The sequence below is a fragment of the Salvia miltiorrhiza genome, chromosome 8 (genome assembly GCF_028751815.1).
Source record: "Salvia miltiorrhiza cultivar Shanhuang (shh) chromosome 8, IMPLAD_Smil_shh, whole genome shotgun sequence".
NCBI classification, from domain to species: domain Eukaryota; kingdom Viridiplantae; phylum Streptophyta; class Magnoliopsida; order Lamiales; family Lamiaceae; genus Salvia; species Salvia miltiorrhiza.
The window spans coordinates 53,145,690-53,163,424 of NC_080394.1; the positions used below are offsets into that span (position 1 = coordinate 53,145,690).

The window sequence follows — 17,735 nt, forward strand, 5'->3', positions numbered from 1 at the left end:
CACCGGAAAAGAAGATGCATCTTGTTAGTATAAGTAGCCCAATCAAATCCTTTAAGCTCTCCTCGAATATGCAGTCACATACCTGCATATTCTCGGAATCTCTCTCGTTCGGGTGTATTCCGGTTCATCTCTGTGTCCCTCCGCTTGGAAGTCTTAATCGGAGCCGCTCTTTGTCCATGTCTTTTTTGCACCGGCGATCACTTCGCACTTCGTCCCCGTTGATAACTAAACATACAATCTATGTTTTTTAGGCAATTGCAACTCAACAGTGAGTTTGGGCTATGGGGATGTGGATTCTTTCCGGCCAAATTGACTTCTCAATTTTGCCAAATTTTTTGAGAAAAAAGATCGACCTCAGAGTGGCAAAATAGAATGTGATTTGTGCAAAAAACTTATGGGCTTTGATGTTATTGAAAAGAGTAATGTTTTGCTGAGTGATTCGGTCAATTTTGGTTAACAATGGAAGAGTTTTTTATGGGAGAATATTTTTTAAGTTAAATTTCAATTAAAAAAAATGTATATTTAATTTGTAAGTGGCGCGAACTCATGTATGTAAATATCGAAGTTTATGGTTCAAACTCCACTGCTTACCTTTCCTAAAAAAAAAATGTCAACTTTTGAAAGTGGTGTTAAACTTCTAAAAATGGATATAGTCAAGGTAATTTATGTGAAAGTTTACCCAATAAATTATGGTATAAATTTGAAATTATGTAGTTTAATTTATTAATTTATGACATGGTGCTAAAATTGTGATAGTTTAGTTTATTAATAAAGTGAAATATGATATGATTATATTTTGGATTAGTTATAGATAAGTTATTAAAGTATTACAAGTATATTAGTACATTATTATTACTCGTAGGAAATGCAGTAAACTTTTCACTTAGAAATATCAAGATGTTAAGTTTTAATATGAAGCTAAACAAATTTAGTTAATTTAGATGTTCCTTTTACATTATAAAAATTTATTTTCACACCGAAACTACTAATTCAATTTAATATAATATTTACGTTTTGAATATAGCATATTCCTTTAAGTGTTAATAGGCAAAAATATGAGTATTTTTTATGTTGTGTATGAAAAATACCCTACTTTATAAACTTAAGTATTTTATGCTCAAATTTTCACTCTTTCTTTAATGCATGGTACCATGGATCAATATAATTAAAAAGTGGTGTGTGTTGGTCTGCTGGTATCATGGTTAATATTTAAGGTTAAAAGTTTTGAGTTCGAGTTCGTCAATCAGCCGATCTTTAAAATTTGTTTGATTATAAAAATTTAAATAAAAAGTGTGATCATATTTTCAAATTGTCGCCAATGTAACAATATCAGGGGTCTGAAACATATATATGTGAATTATGGGGGCGTGAAGTGCAAACAATGAAACAATCTCAAGGTATTCGGATTGGCTGTGTGTGTGGGGGGTGGGGGTTGACTTGTTAATTTGGGTTGCTGACGTCAGCAAATTATTTGGCTATATTGTTGCTAAAATTGGGTTATTTTGGCAAATTCAGAGGATTGATAATAGACACCTTTCAAAATCTAGGAGAAAATAGACTATAGTATTAGCTTTAGAATTGTTTTATTTACACATTGCTATAATCTTAGTTAAATGCAAATATTATTAAGTGTACGTACAATATATATTCGATTGGTACGAGTGATTAAAATGTGTAATATATATATGACATTTCAATGTCTATTTAATATAAATAATACAAAAACATACAGTCCTTTATAAATCAAAGTCCTTTGTAGGTGGTATACATAATATGAATCATAATTATAACTATTATTAATTCTATATAATTTTAATAAATTATATCAAACAACATATTATATTTAAATATTTTAAGGCATTATACGAAGCATGATATATTACTATGGCATATAGTCAAAGATATTTCAGTCAAACATATCACACCTTATCTCATACGGCGTACCAAACAAGCTCGTTTTGGTACGGGTGATTAGGGTATATAATATACCTATGACATCCTAATATCTTGTTGATGTGGTCGTAGTAAAAAGTAGTACGGGATATATGACATTTTTATAAATCAAAAGTTCGAAAATATAATACTGCTTTGAGTGATTTTGTATACCACATAATACAAATTATAATTACAATTACTCTCTCCGTCCCAGCTATCTTGAGACCTTTTTTTTGACACGGGAATTAAGAAAGTGATGTCTTGTGTGTAGATAAAAAAAATGAAAAGGTGAATAAAGGGTAATTTTTTTGTCAAATAAGGAAAGGTCTCAAGATATGTGGGACTGCCAAAATAGAAACAATCTCAAGATAGGTGAGACGGGGGGAATATAATTATTATTAACTTTATATAATCTTATACCCGATAAACACTCATTTTGCATAGTTTTTATGAATTTTATTATTGGATTTGTGTTGGAATTGTGCTTTGTGTGATGTCTTTTCAATATAAATTCATATTATTTCGTGATGTCACGTTTTGGTATAGTTTTGGCCAATTTTATGCAAGAGTGACTGTTTTGGAGTAGTATGTTTGAAGGATTACGTCCAAGAGGTGAGAGCGTGGAAAAACAAGCCCCAAATCGAGGAAAAATGGAAAGAAATGAATAAAGGATTGAAACGCGAGAGGAACTGCGGTCGTTGTTCCAGTCGCCATTTTTCGTGAACGAGTGACGAAGAAGGTTGGCGATCGCCGAAGTTGTTACCTCAAAAGCGTCTCGAAGTATGAAAATCGATGATTGCCGAAGTTGTGCAGTGTTCGAGAAGGATTTCAGCGACCAATTCGGTGATCGTCATTCCGATCGCCGATATCTTGTGTTTTTTTAGTCTTGTGAAAGCGTCTCAAAGTATGAAAATCGGTGACTGTCGAAGTTGTGCAGTGTTGGAGAAGGATTTCAGCGACCAGTTCGATGATCGTCGTTTCGATCGTTGATGTCTCATGTTTTAAAGTTTTGTGAAAGCGTCTCGAAGTATGAAAATTGGCGATTACCGAAGTTGTGCAGTGTTGAATAAGGATTTTAGCGACCAGTCCGGTGATCGTTGTTCCGATCGCCGATATATCGTGTTTTTCAGTTTTGTGCGATTTTATCTGTATTTTTTTATTTTTAGACTGAATTTTATTCTATGCCTGTAAATCGATCTCATGTTGACCTATTGAGGGGATCGCTTTCATATTTTGTTATTCCTAGACTTAGAATTGTATTACTTTCATAGTTTAGATTTATTTTCTACTCCGTCCCACTTCAATTGGCACACTTGCCTTTTTTGTTTGTCCCACTAGAATTGGCATTTTCTTAAAATAGTATGTGGTCCCTACTTTCTTTACTCACATAAAATAAGTGGACTCTACCTACTTTACACTCTTAACCCTTTATTCTTAATCTCCGTGCCCAACTTAAAAGTGTCAATTGAAGTGGGACGAAGGGAATACAAGACTTCAAGATTTAAGTTGTTTATTCAGGATTCATTACGGGATTTGGCTATTTTATTTATTTGATTGCTTTCATCTTAATTATGTTTTTACTTTCTTTTGTGATGTATATATAGCTAGTTTTGTTATCTGATTTTAGGGTTTGTACATAGTTGATTAAATATGTGAATTTGATTTTGGTATCAACTTGCCCTTCAGCTTATTCAGTTTGAGACTTGAATGTGATAATTGTTCATCTGATTCAGGAATGCATGATGTATATAGTTTTACCTTAAGACTTGAATGTGATAGGCGTTGACTATATGAAGTTATTCTTTGTATGTTATTGAGAGTTAATTTATTCTATTGGGACTTAAATGTTATATGAAATTTATTAATCTACTTTCATAGTTGTTCATTAGAGAAAGATACTGTATTAAAATTGGTAATTAAATTAATAGGTTGAATGCATGTATTGTTTAATGGTAGTACATTCTTTAGGGCCAATGTCTTTTATTCATCTGAGTTTATTTGTTATGTTTTGAGTTTTATTTTCCACCATTTTTTTTCTCATGTTGCCGATATTGCTATAGAAATTTTTGTGATTATTATGAGTATTTTCTTTCTTTGTTATGTTTTGAGTTTTATTTTTATTTTCCACCATTTTTTTCCTCATGTTGCCGATATTGCTATAGAAATTTTTGTGATTATTATGAGTATTTTCTTTCATCAGTCTCTGTGGAAACGATACTCGATTGTTATTTATGCTATAATTACACCTTATTAGTTACGATATTTTTGTTGTTGTAAAAATAGTGATCAATATCAAACAATATAGTATATATTACATATATTTAATATATATTTTATAAATATAATATTAATATAATATATAATAAAAGATATAGAGTGGATTTTTAAAATGGCCAATTTCATATTGTAAAATTAAAAATTGTCCACTAAGATAAAAATATCAAAAAATGGCCACTGTTACCAAAATACCCTTTCACATTAAAAATTAAAAAAATGTCCACTTTACATCACCCCTTTAAAAAATCCCGCAATTCACAACCAGTGTGAATTCACAACCAAAATTTTTTGGTTGTTGGTTGTGAATTCACAATTCACAACCAGTCGAATTCACAACCAGAATTTTTTGTTTGTGAATTCACAAATTTCGCAATTCACAACCAATTGTGAATTCACAACCAATCGAATTCACAACCAGCATTTTTTGGTTGTGAATTCAAAACCAGTCGAATTCACAACTAAATTTTAATTCACACTCAGAATTTTTGGTTGTGAATTCAAGTAGTTGTGAATTTGAGTTTTTAAAGTTTGAATTCACAACTAAAACTATAATTTATTTTGGTTGTGAATTCATCGAGTTGGTTGTGAATTCAAGAACATTAAGTTGTGAATTCATGGAGCTGGTTGTGAATTCATGGTTCTAATTGTGAATTTAGAAATATTAAGTTGTGAATTCAAGATCTGATTGTGAATTCATAGGTCTAATTGTGAATTTAGAAATATTAAGTCGTGAATTCAAGAACATTAAGTTGTGAATTCATAAATTTGATTGTGAATTCAAGAACATCATAATTCTAGACTTTATAAACCTAAAAAATTTAATTTCCCCCCTCAACCTTCGCTGCGACGGCGGCGCCACCATCTCATCGGCGTCTTCAAAAACTCCAACTCTCAATCCAACATCACAAAATCAATTCCTCACAATTCCTCGTGTTGAGGATATCAATTCCTCACAAATCAATTATTCACAATTTATATCAATTCCTCACAACCAATCATAACCATGCGCAAATCTATCTCATTAAACTAAAAGAAAACAAATCTGTTGAATCCTACATATCCTCCAAATCTGGCAGATCGAAAGAGAGAGAGAAGAGAGTGGAGAGAGAGAGACCACCGCGTGCCAAATCGGAGGTCTGGAACTCCCCTTCGCCTAGTGCCAAAACCTCTCTATCTATGACTAGCTCGCCGTCGGCGCGCTCTGCCTTGACGTCTGCGTCCAGGAGGACCGCCACTTCTGCCACGGAGATCTTAATCCTCAAGATCCGCACCGAGTTTGGCCACGTCGATCCGTCGGATTTCGATCAGGACCTGAAGGAGAAGAGAGTGTGGCGTCGAATTGAGAGAGAGATCTGTCGAGAGAGAGAGATCGAGAGAGTCTGGATGGCCGGCGGATCTGGCTTCTCTTCGCCGGAGAGAGATAAGGGTAGGGTGAGGGCGACTGGATTTGGGGGAGCTAGGGCTCAGGCGCCGGAGCTCGAGCAGAGAGGGAGAGTTGTTGAGGGCGGCGGCTGTAGCAGGAGTTGTGGTCGCCGGAGGAGATGAGAAAGAGGTGTTGTGCGTCACGGTGGTGGTGGCTGTGCGGTGCTGCCGGAGATTGAGTGGCGGCGCGGTGCGGCGGATGAGTGGCGAGAGGGAGAGGGAGAGAGAGAATTGAAGGTGTGGTGTGAATTGTGACCGGCCATTTTTTACAATTTTTAAGTGGGGGGTAATTTTGTACTTTTACACAAAAACTGGCCATATTTTAATATTTTTATTTCATAGGTTAGATTTTAATTTTACAATATGAAAGTGGATACTTTTATATATTAACTCAAAGATATATCAGTCAAACACATCACACCATTATAATAAGTAAATTATGAGACTTCAATCACAATTCGTGATTGCTTCTGTTTATATTTATAACAACTATAGTTGTAACAATAATACAAATTGCCATGTGGTTTTCTCCCAATATCCCCAGCCCAAATATTATTACGATTTAGAAGAGCTAAAGGAGTGATATTAATATTTTCATAAGTAACTTTCAATGATTTCGTAATGTGGTATCTTTTTCGAGTTAATCACTAATTAAATTTCAATTTTTTGGTATTATTATAAATCGCGCTCAATTTTAAAGCATCTTAAATTAAATAGTGTTTCAATCTTTCAATTTGCAATAAATTTGTCTACTCATTTTTATGCAAATTCAAAATTGAGATTTAAGGCATCTATCCAAATCCAATGTCAAAATTCAAAAAATTATCAAAAAAATTTAAGTTCGATGTTTGAATGTTCCCGCATTTTAAGTTGCAATTGTGGACGTCCAATTATAAATTGACAAAATATTAAGCACACGTCAATTATATTTTTCCCCTCATAAATTGTAAATTAACAAAATATTGAGCGCCATCAATTCAAAACAAAATCTACTATAGACTCACTCTAATTTGTCGTTTTGAATTATATTGAACATTGAGACATAACAATTATTTTTAATTATTATACGCATTAACTTGACTAATATTATTCACATTTTATGGCGTACAAGGCAAAACACATTTGCCATACGAATCACACATCTATTATAAATTTATAACTAGCGTCAAACCCGTCGAAATTCGACGAAAATTATTTTATGTCATCATTTATAATTATTTTATGTTATTTTTATTATTATAGCATATGAAATAGTTTATATATAAATTATTTCTTTAATTAATTTGATATGATCAAATTAAATTAATAATACAATATTTGGAATAATATTAATCTTAATCACTTTCGTCAATTAAATGTAGGTTGTGATAATAGAATTACATTTTTATATAAATATCCATTTGATGAAGTTTATAAAAAGTTGATGTGGGATTGAAGATTTTAGAAGAAAAAAAAAATGTAAATTTAAAGTATGATATGATGTACGATTGATGTGTCGCATCTGCTGTTAATCGTATATCGATAATATTTACTCTCTTCGTCCCTCAAACATTTTTTTTTTCTATTTTGCTTCGTCCTCAAAACATCTTCCTAACCTATTTTTGGAAACAATTTCACTAATTATTATTCTTACAATTTCACAAATATCACTATTATAATTACACTTTTTGTGGGACCCATTCTCAACCTATTAAATACTCCCTCCGTCCACGAAATGAGTACCCATTTGTGGACGGCACGGGTTTTAAGAAATGTATGGAGTGTAGTGTGAATAGTTTAAGGGTCCCACTTTTTGAGTGTATTAATTAAAGAAATGTGTGGGGTACACTTGCCAAAAAGGGAAATGGGTACTCATTTCGTGGACGGACGAAAAAGGAAATATGGGTACTCATTTCGTGGACGGAGGGAGTATATAACTAACTTTTATTAAAACATGTGTCATCCTCTCTTAAGAAGATGTTTGGGGGACGGAGGGAGTATTAAGTTTGTTCAAATTCTTTAAATTTGACGGGTAAGAAATAATTTAACTAAACATATGTCATCTGAGTATCATCTCATATGGACCTAATAAGACCAGATAATCATATGAAGCTCTAAAGACCACATATGACATTTGAACGTCAAAATTTTGAAAATCATATTCTTTGGGGTTTGAAATACCACATCTGAATTTTGAGCATCATCTTGTATGGAGCTTGAAGATTGTAACTTACTTGTGAGTATCATTTTATCTATAATTTGTTAAACTATAATTAAGTTATGAGAATAATCTCGTCTCAAACTTTAAACAACATCGTCAAATTTGAAATCATATTCAATCATATATATATATATATATATATATATATATATGTGTGTGTGTGTGTGGGGGGGGGGGGCTACCGTGAGAGTATATCTTAAAATAAGAAATAAGAGCAATTTTTAATGTATGAATTTTATGTAGAACACGTATGAATTCGCTGTATAAAGGTATGAATTGTGAAAAATAAATTTTTGCTACCTTTGGGATTCGAACTCAGGACCATAAATCCATCCAACGGGATTACGAATCAACCGTAGATCTTGATGATCTAAGGGCTGAAAATGATTCTTATTTTATATCTTAAGAAATGCTCTTATTTTAGCCATTCTATATATATATATATATATATATATATATATATAGTTAATTATTTAAGTAAATACACCTATATATAAACGTATTATATATATGCATATTAATTTGTGAGTATGATGTGATAAAGTTAAACTAATATTATATAATAAAATAAAATACAAATATAAATCTTTTTTAGATATAGAAATTGATTAAAAATTTAGAAAAAAAATAAGAATAAATGAAAATTGAAGAAAATTAAAATAGAGTGATTATACGGCGCCACGTAGGATATGATTTATTTTGCTATTATGTATATATATATATATAGAGAGAGAGATATATATATATATATATATATAGAGAGAGAGAGAGAGATAGATTGGGTATAAGCATGTATTTTATTTATTTATAACACTTAGTTGAAGAATATCTTTTCTAAAAAATGAACTGACATTTGAAGTTGGTATGAGGTTGGGAGGGATTTCAGGCGTTTGAAAACAGACGAATGGACCCTCGAAGTTCTAATGTGTTTTAATTTGGCTGGGTTCCGATAATCAAATGGATATGTAGGATTTATAATTAAATGAATATGTTGGATTTATCTAATAGTTTTTATACAATTATTTAATAGTATAGGCTTTATCTAATAGTTTTATACGATTATTTAATAGTATAGAATTTATATATAAATTTATATGATTATTTAATAGTTTTTAAATGTAAAAATTGATTAGGAATGTATAAATAAATAAGAATAAATGAGAATTGAGGAAAATTAGAATGAAGTGATTATATGATGCCACATAGGATAGGATTTATTTTGCTACAATGTAAAAATTGATTAGAAATATATAAATAAATAAGAATGAATGAGAATTGAGGAAAATTAGAATGTAGTGACTATACGATGCCACGTAGGATAAGATTTATTTTGCACGAATGGACCCTCGAAGTTCTAATGTGTTTTAATTTGGCTGGGTTCCGATAATCAAATGAATATGTAGGATTTATAATTAAATGGACATGTTGGATTTATCTAATAGTTTTATACAATTATTTAATAGTATAGACTTTATCTAATAATTTTATACGATTATTTAATAGTATAGAATTTATCTATAAATTTGTATGATTATTTAATAGTTTTTAAATGTAAAAATTGATTAGAAATGTATAAATAAATAAGAATGAATGAGAATTGAGGAAAATTAGAATGATGTGATTATACGATGCCACGTAGGATAGGATTTATCTTGCCATAATGTAAAAATTGAATAGAAATATATAAATAAATAAGAATGAATGAGAATTGAGGAAAATTAGAATGTAGTGACTATACGATGCCACGTAGGATAAAATTTATTTTGCTATTATATATGTAGAATACTAGTATTATTTTAATATTGGGTTAAGTACCAAATTCCCCCTATCGATGACGTCCTTATCACATACAGGACCCTATAGTCAGGATAAGCGATGTTTACTACCTCAACGTGGCAAAATCGAACCAATTTTCCCCTTGCCACTTAATGGACATTAACACCGTCAACTTTTTTTAATCTTTTTTAATTAATATGAAAATCAAATGTTCTTACGGGACCAAATACCTCCCTTCGCCGCCGAGCCTCATCCCCTTTCCCTGTTCGATGCAGAGCGCACGATCAGAACCGTCGCCACCTATGTATCCGCCGCCCGAACCATATCCAGCACCACCTTGACACGATGGGCACGATCGAGTCCACCATCGTGGGCACGTGTAATGTTGCGCGAAAATTAAAGTGGTGGGGACCGTAAGGGGTATTTTAGTTCTTTCGCATATTTTGGTATACAAAAGAGTTAATTTTAAAGAGGGGCTAAAAAACACTATATTTTTTAAATGTGGTATTTTTCTATAGGTTTCCACAAATAAATATCGAATCATTCATTACAAATCAACAACAAATTACCAAGAGGGTATTTGGCTAAACTTATTTTAAAGAGTTTATAAGCTCTTGGAGCTTATAAGCTGTTTCAAGAGCTTATAAGATGTAATTTTTAAGAGATTATAAGTTGTTAAAGTGTTTGGATTGAGCTTATAAGCTAGAGAGAGATTTTTTTATAGAGAGAGAATATTTTTTTAGAGAGAGAAAATCGAAGAGAAACGAACTTGAATGATATATGATGAAAATAATAAATTATAGTTGAAAAATATTTATAAAATAATTATTGCATATGAGATTATAAAAAAATAAGTTGGGGTACAAGAACTTTTTTTTTGGGAGCTTATAAGCTGTTTAAGAGCTTATTTTGCCAAACACCAGGTCATGATCTTCATAAATACCGAATTATTAATTATATATATATATATATATATATAATTTCTATTTTAATAAATCAAATCGAACTGAATTGAAAAACCATTTAAAAAATAAAAATAAAGCCAAATTGATTGACTTCTAACTGGACCTCGCATCGTATAGCTAATCCACATCTGCATTTCCTGAAATCAGATATTGGAGGCATTGCAGTTTTAGGTGATCTTTGCCATTGAGATAACCCTTCTATTTATACAATGAGGAAAACTCCACTCAAAACACAAAGAGTGTGTTTACTTTTTATTATAGCTGGCAAACCCGGCCCGGCCCAATGGGCTTTTGAGATTGATCGGGTCAGGTTGGCCCGGCCCGAATTTCACCGGGCTGTCAATTTTCAGGCCCAGCCCAGCCTCGACCGGGCTATCGGGCGGTCGGGCCAAACCCGCCCAATGATTTTTTTTTTCACTAAATTTTGTTTTTATTTTTACAAAAAATTAAATAAAATAAAAATAAATCCAAATAATAATTATAAACAATAAAAATTTTAACCTATATAATTGTTTGACTTGAACTCTTAAATTCATAGAGGGGTGACAGACAGATTTTTTAAAAAGAGTTGTAATAGCGTGAATAGTGTGGTGTGTGAGAAATAAATACTTTATCACTATAGAAATTTATTATACAATTTACTTCATCTTATTTCTTGTCCCCCCAAGAAATAAACGAGGACTTCAATTTCCAACAATCATGAGTTTTGCCAACACCACAAAGAAATAACATTAACTAGAGAACTTCAAGATTATTAAAACATCAAATACGATAGTAGAATTGAAAAAAAGGAAATAAAATAGAATAAAAAAATAATTTTTAAAATTAATAGGGCGGGCTTTTTAGCCCCAGGCCCAATCAGCCCGACGGGCTTTTTAGGCCCAGGTTATTTTGGGCCTATATTTTGTACAACCTAGCCCAGCCCTAAACAGGGGCGAGGCGGGCCGGCCCGTCGGGTCGGATCAATTTTGCCAGCTCTACTTTTTATCCCTATGTATAATAAAATATAAATTTATCATTTAAAATAAAGATTATATTTTTTATATTTTGTTTGTTTTAGAGATAAAAGGTGATATAAAATGAACACATTTCTTACGTATAAAACAAACGGTCTACCCCGATATAAAATGAACACACCTTATCCTAAAAACAAAGATATTGTTTGCAGTTTTATACGGTCTACCCCGAAATTTTTATTATGTCAAAACAAACGAGATATAAAGTAGTAAATGAAGATTATCCATTTCTTATACTTTAAAAAAAATGCATCCAAGGGTTTGAGTCCATTTACCGAAAATGGAAGTACTGAAGAAGACAACGAGGAAGAAGAGGAATCAGAGAGCAAAACCGAAGCTTTCGCCAAGACGGATCTTCGTGTTCCATTTCACCAGTACGCGAATTTAAGCTCATAGACGAGCACGCGACACGACCGATGATTCTAAAAAAGGACGAGCAGCATGGTGAAGACGGTCGACACAACAGGCGTGACGGCATATGGACAAAGTTGTACATTACAGAAGTGTGAATTCACATTAGATGAGGAGACAACACAACCATGTTTCTTTACAAACCAAACACCTATGTGCAAACAAGAAACCAACAAAACTACAAACATGTGGAGGATTTCTGCACACACCAAACATGCAGAAGCCTTACTGTATTATTCTAGGATCATACAGCACAAACCTTGATCTTCTATTATGAGGTTAGACCCCGCTAAACCTGCGATAAAAACGGGCTTATGGCATCAAACGAAACTAAATGTCTTCCTAAAAGTACCTGTGGACGCCTTCGTCTGGTGAAAGTGTCCATTCTTTGTGATTCCTAACACGAAAAAACAACACAAGAATCTACTGTACTAAGAAATCCTAACCATCTGTGAGTTTTATTCAGTTATGAGGATTATGTGAAGCGCCTCGTCTTCCAGGTATATAAGAGCAATCATGTGAAGGGGATATCAGCTTGAAAACCGATTTACTCGATGCTTATCCTCACTCTACATGTTGGTGGCCTCAATGGCATCGGATTCAGTTTGGAGCACTGCAAACTCACACTCCAACGTGTCATCCGAAAAGTTCAGTACAGTTTCCTCCACCAGTTCTGTGAAAATGGTCTCCCCCATCTCTGAAACAATAAGCTCGACGTCTAATTGGAGGTCCATCCATTTTCTGGATCCTGCCAAGTCAGCATTGATCAGCTGGTCGAGAGAATGAGGATGTGGAAGCTGAAGCAGATGCCAATCAACACGTTGCCATATCTCTTGGATCAGATCCATCCCTCTTGGAGCTGGTTGGATATTCATTGATATCCCAGAAAAGCATCCAAAGTATTTCTCACACACCTCTTTTAAAGCTTCATTGGCGCAGTCGAAGAGGAGTTTCTGATCATGTTGGGGTCGGCTGGAGAATAACTCGACTTCATCAAATAACGAAGAGTCAAGGATTTCATACATAGAAATCCATCTCAAGAGAAATTCGTCCCAGTTTAAACCTGAGCCCAGTAGCACAGCTTCGACATACTCAAATGCAGATTCCTCATCCTCGAGGGAAATTCTTGTACAAATTCCTTGGTCACTAGCAGAAGATTGTTCTTCAAAATGTATATGACGTGGCTGGATTTCTTTTTCAACTAAATATCACAAGGGGTAATATATTCAGTATGAGATATAAACACAGAAGTCGAAACATGAGACAGTTTCAGTTCTTTATCCACAATCTAACCTGGTTGCGAAGTGCTGCTTGCAGGACTGATGTCGTCATCTGTAAATAATGGCTCAAGGACAGATATCGGACTGGGTCGCTCAAATTTGTCCACTGCGCAGTCGGAACCTTCAATTTCAGTGCTTACTGGACCGCGTGGGGGGGACTCTGGAGATGACAACAATTGATCTTCACCAGAAAAAGGCTGGGAAAGTTCAAAGCAAATGAAAACATAATAAGATAATTCTGATTTAGCGAACACCAGAAATGAACAGCAAAAAGGCTTAGAGTCATCTTTTAAGTTAAAAGGAACGAAATAATGGAGACTCACCAATTTGAAGCATGGAGAAGAGTCTACCGACAACTGAGAAGGAACTTGTGTATTGTCTACTTCTCTAGCATTTTCTTTGTCAATATCTCCACCGATCAAATCATTAGATGATTCAGTGAAATTAGTAATGATCTTTTCCTCTTCCTGAGGTTTTGATTCAGCCGTTTCTTCAATGTCCGCAACTATTCCAGCCGAGCTTTGAGCTGTCGTTTTAAAAGAACAATTTCTTCAGTGTGATCAAAAAGTTAAACACATCCAAATCTATGTTCCACAAAATAGATGGGATTTATTTACCTTCAGGATCAAAAGTTTCTTCGGCAACAGATTGAATTTCAATGAAATGTTCTTGATCATCTCTGAGTGTGATTTTATCACTCGCATCCAGAGACTGTATCTTGTCTTCACAGTTGCTACTAGAGACATCTGGTTGACTCTCCAAATGTTGCTTTCTCGGGCTCGGATGATTGTTAGGGTTTTCTTGCAAAAGACCACTCACATCATTCCTAATTATGGCACGGGGAGACAATTTGATCTGAGTTGTTACGAAGATATCATCACCGTATTTTCTAGGGCTGCAGCAAGGGGTACCATTATTATACTCAGGAAGAGAGAGGATTCTACCAAGGGACTTTGGCAACTGCCGAGTTACTGACTCCGGGGTTTCACCTCCATTATTCAGCATCTCCGAGAGATGCTTTTTAGCCTCGACATAGATGTTAGATCCCCCTAGTCTTGAATATTGACTGGTTTCATTCACGGCCACTGAACCCCCATCCTTCAACTTTCCAACAGGTTCACCCTTCTTAAAGCTAGGAGAAGATGTTAAAAACCTTTCAGTATAGAAATGGTTCCTATTAGGAGAGCTCCAGCAAATATTTTCTCCGGTATTGCCTTTGTCTCCATTATTGCTATTTTGGTGCTTTGGACTATATTTGAGATTAAATCTATCGGGAGAGACGCCTTGTCGTTCCTTCCCAATTGCATGCCTGAGCTTCCTTTTTATTTCTGTAAAAGAGAACTGAGATGTACTTCTATCGTTCTGCACCTTATCATCGTCCATGTTGGGGGACTGCAAACGAAGGCTGCTAACTCTAGCATCGATTTGAGGGCTCTGTGCCCCTGCTTGCCCGGGTTTCAGTATGACAATTTTATTATGAATCTGAAGATCTTTATCCTCTGCCACAGGGTAGCTTTCCAGTGACTTGGTCCGTCTTCGGAAGAAATTTCTCTGTTTACGGCTACTGGATTCATCACATTTTAATTTCCCCGGCTTATCCTCAGACAAACTGGATGCTGGCAACGAATTGGTTATTGTGTCTCTGCCTAACCGAGCAACCTCTAAATTCTGCACATGTTTAACCAGTTTCGAGTTTGGATCCTTTAGTAGCTTTAACAGCAAACCCTTATTTAAACTCAATGTTTTCAATGCATCCATGAACTCTTTCGAGCAACAATCATTCCCATCTTCTCCGAAATGCTTACTGCAGTTCAGCCGTTGCTCTGCAAGCAGTATTACGGCTGCAACCAACTTTTCTTCAACAACATTAACAGTCTGACCAGACGGTATATCAAGATCACCATGAAGTTCATTCTTCGAGCCATTCACGTTTCTCTGGTTGAACTGCGCCAACTCTTCCATTATCATTTCCAGATCGAGATTATCTAAAGGCCTTTGCTCTTGTCCCTGGTTACAATTCTCGGGCCTCAGCTGCTCGGACTTGCCCAGCTCAGTGACATCCAGATCACTAGACTTGATGCGGCTTCTGCTTCTTTTCTTTTGACGTTTTTTGAGATGATTTCCGTTATTTGAGTTACTATGTTCCAAACCCGTAGCAGAACCTTTAGGGTTTCCAGAGCCCTGCTCATTATACATCTCCTCTTCCATGAGTTCCTTCACGCTCGTTTTAGCAGCATCAAGCATAGACATATTACTTTCTTCAGCGACCTGATTCATTACGGACTATTACTACGATAAAAAACAAACCACCAAATTACAAACCAGACATCAGACCGAGCCACATACCTTGATGCTTTCGCATTTTTCAGTCGGATCAAGTATAACAGTTTGGTTGCCTGAATATTCACCGCCTAGAAATCCATTAACAAGTTAAAAATTACCATAAATCCAAAAAATTGGTTTATGAAACATCAAGCTGCCATGTATAAACAATTCTATTAGCAGCTCTTACCGACTACTTGCTTGTTCACACGGCTTCTATCTGAAAGCAAACGTTTGGTGGATCTCCCATGGCGGAAGTGAAATATGCTAATTAAACCCGACATACAACCTGCCTGACCTCTTTCATGCCTCAAAAGGCGCTTCTGTGATTTCTTTGCCATAATGAATTACCTCTAGCTCTCACTACTTCACATTCATCGAGTTATCCTCCTCTCACTGCAAGTTTAGCCGATAGGAAATCAATTTATTAGTCAAAAACAAAACCGAAAAAGCTTCACTGCTAATTGCTAAAGAATAAGATCAAGCACCTAGCATATTCCTGAACACACGATATGCTCAGTTGAGATAGAAACTAGACTGATGGTAACTAAGCCCTCAAAATATTCACTTAAACAGTTGAAACATAATGTTTAAATGAGAAGGCTTTGAAATAGTAAATTGGAATTGCATAGAGTAAAACATATAAACTCCAAGAATCCACTATGCTTCATGATTCAATCATAGGTTAATTTAGATTTTACCATATAACATAACTTTGAAAAATGAGAAACACATGCAATCTCCAAAATGCACTTCAAGCCTACTGAGTGTTTAGACAAGGAGAATAAGAAGGGAGAGGTGTTTTCAAGAACAATTTCTCAGCATCTAATCAAGATTCACTAAATTTTGATGGTAAAAACCAAACAAGCAAATTAAGGTAAGAATGGATAGATAACAAATAGAAATGATAACTAAAAAATGGAATCCATTAGGAAAAAAAGGTACAACATTAGGATTTATTACCTGAAACATGCTATAAACATGCAGCCCAATGTTGATTCGGCAGAATCTATGAAAACAGCTGCTGTCTGATTTAAGACTAAAACCCCAAATCACTGTAGTCCTCTCTGGTTGGTAAGGAATCAACTTTTTTCTTCTCTCTTTCTCTCTCTCTCTTTGTTATCTTCTCTCTCTACCAGCAAGCTTGGAAAAGTGAAAATTGGTTATGCTAATGGCAATGTGGTCTTCCCTTCAACGACAATTATTGCCTGAAATGCTGCTATCCAGAAACAAAAATTGCAATTTTTTTTATATTCAGGAATCTTACAGCCTCTTCAAAGATTTGATCAAACCTTGCCTTCGAGGTTAGATGATGACAAATTCACACGACTGCTCACTCAACCAAACAAAGATTTTGCCTCTATAAACGAGATTGGGAAAAACCAATTCACTGAGGCAATTCATCAAACAGCCTCAGTTCTCAACACCAAAATCAAAGTCTATCAAAAAAATTATTTTCACACAAAATTCTGGATTAACCCCAGATGGAAAACACCAAAGGAGATCAGAGTATTCGATAAAAAGGGAGCAAAATCAAGAAAACCCCACTAAAAATCTTTTCTTTTCTTTTCTTTTTTTAACAATCCCAAAAGGCCAGAAACAAAAATCCTATCTTTGACAGGTATATACAAATATCCAACACAGAAAAGTTTGAGGGTGAATTGAATTGAAGAAAAACTGAAGGGGTTTAAGATTGCTGGGGTGGAAGAGTATCAAATTCCACACCGACCAAAAAGGGAGAGAGCCACAAGGGAAAATCACCCACCCACTTATTAAGAAATTGGAACCAAAAACTTATGTGTGGGGCAGCCATTAAAGACTGTAAACACAGATATAAATAAAAGAAAAGAAACAAGGGAAAGGTTGGAAAGTGTAGGTAATAGTGCGTGCCTGCGTGTGTGTGTGTGAGTGAGAGAGAGCACTTTTTCAGGGAGAGGAGAGAGAGACAATTGTGCTGATGGGGCGATATAAACGGGAGAGACAGAGAGAGAGCATTTAATATTAATGGAGTTAGTAAAATTTAAGAAACAGACGGAAATTATATTTAGGCTAAAATATAACAGTTGCAATATAGTTTTATTTATGGGATTATAGCCAAAAAAATACACGAATTTTGATAAAAATTGCAATT

General features: G+C 34.3%; 1 protein-coding gene across 1 annotated transcript; it reads right to left on the reverse strand.

Annotated features, from left to right (window-relative positions):
• Nucleotides 1-12,086: 12,086 nt before the first annotated feature.
• Nucleotides 12,087-17,611, reverse strand: LOC130999075 (uncharacterized). Its single transcript, XM_057924551.1, has 7 exons — nucleotides 16,568-17,611; nucleotides 15,795-16,000; nucleotides 15,629-15,693; nucleotides 13,900-15,550; nucleotides 13,606-13,808; nucleotides 13,296-13,479; nucleotides 12,087-13,203 (listed from the first exon to the last, which is right to left on the reverse strand). The coding sequence occupies exons 2-7, from the start codon at nucleotides 15,943-15,945 to the stop codon at nucleotides 12,572-12,574; spliced, it is 2,886 nt and encodes a 961-aa protein (XP_057780534.1). The 5' UTR covers nucleotides 15,946-16,000; nucleotides 16,568-17,611; the 3' UTR covers nucleotides 12,087-12,571.
• Nucleotides 17,612-17,735: the final 124 nt, after the last annotated feature.

What these genes read in the sequence shown, in the direction of transcription:
- LOC130999075 (XM_057924551.1), bottom strand. Translation starts at nt 15,945, where the DNA reads ATGGCAAAGAAATCACAGAAGCGCCTTTTGAGGCATGAAAGAGGTCAG. An exon ending in TGTGAACAAGCAAGTAGTCG is followed by an intron (nt 15,694 to 15,794) that starts GTAAGAGCTGCT and finishes ATGGATTTCTAG; the next exon opens with GCGGTGAATATTCAGGCAAC. An exon ending in AGAAACTTTTGATCCTGAAG is followed by an intron (nt 13,809 to 13,899) that starts GTAAATAAATCC and finishes TTAAAACGACAG; the next exon opens with CTCAAAGCTCGGCTGGAATA.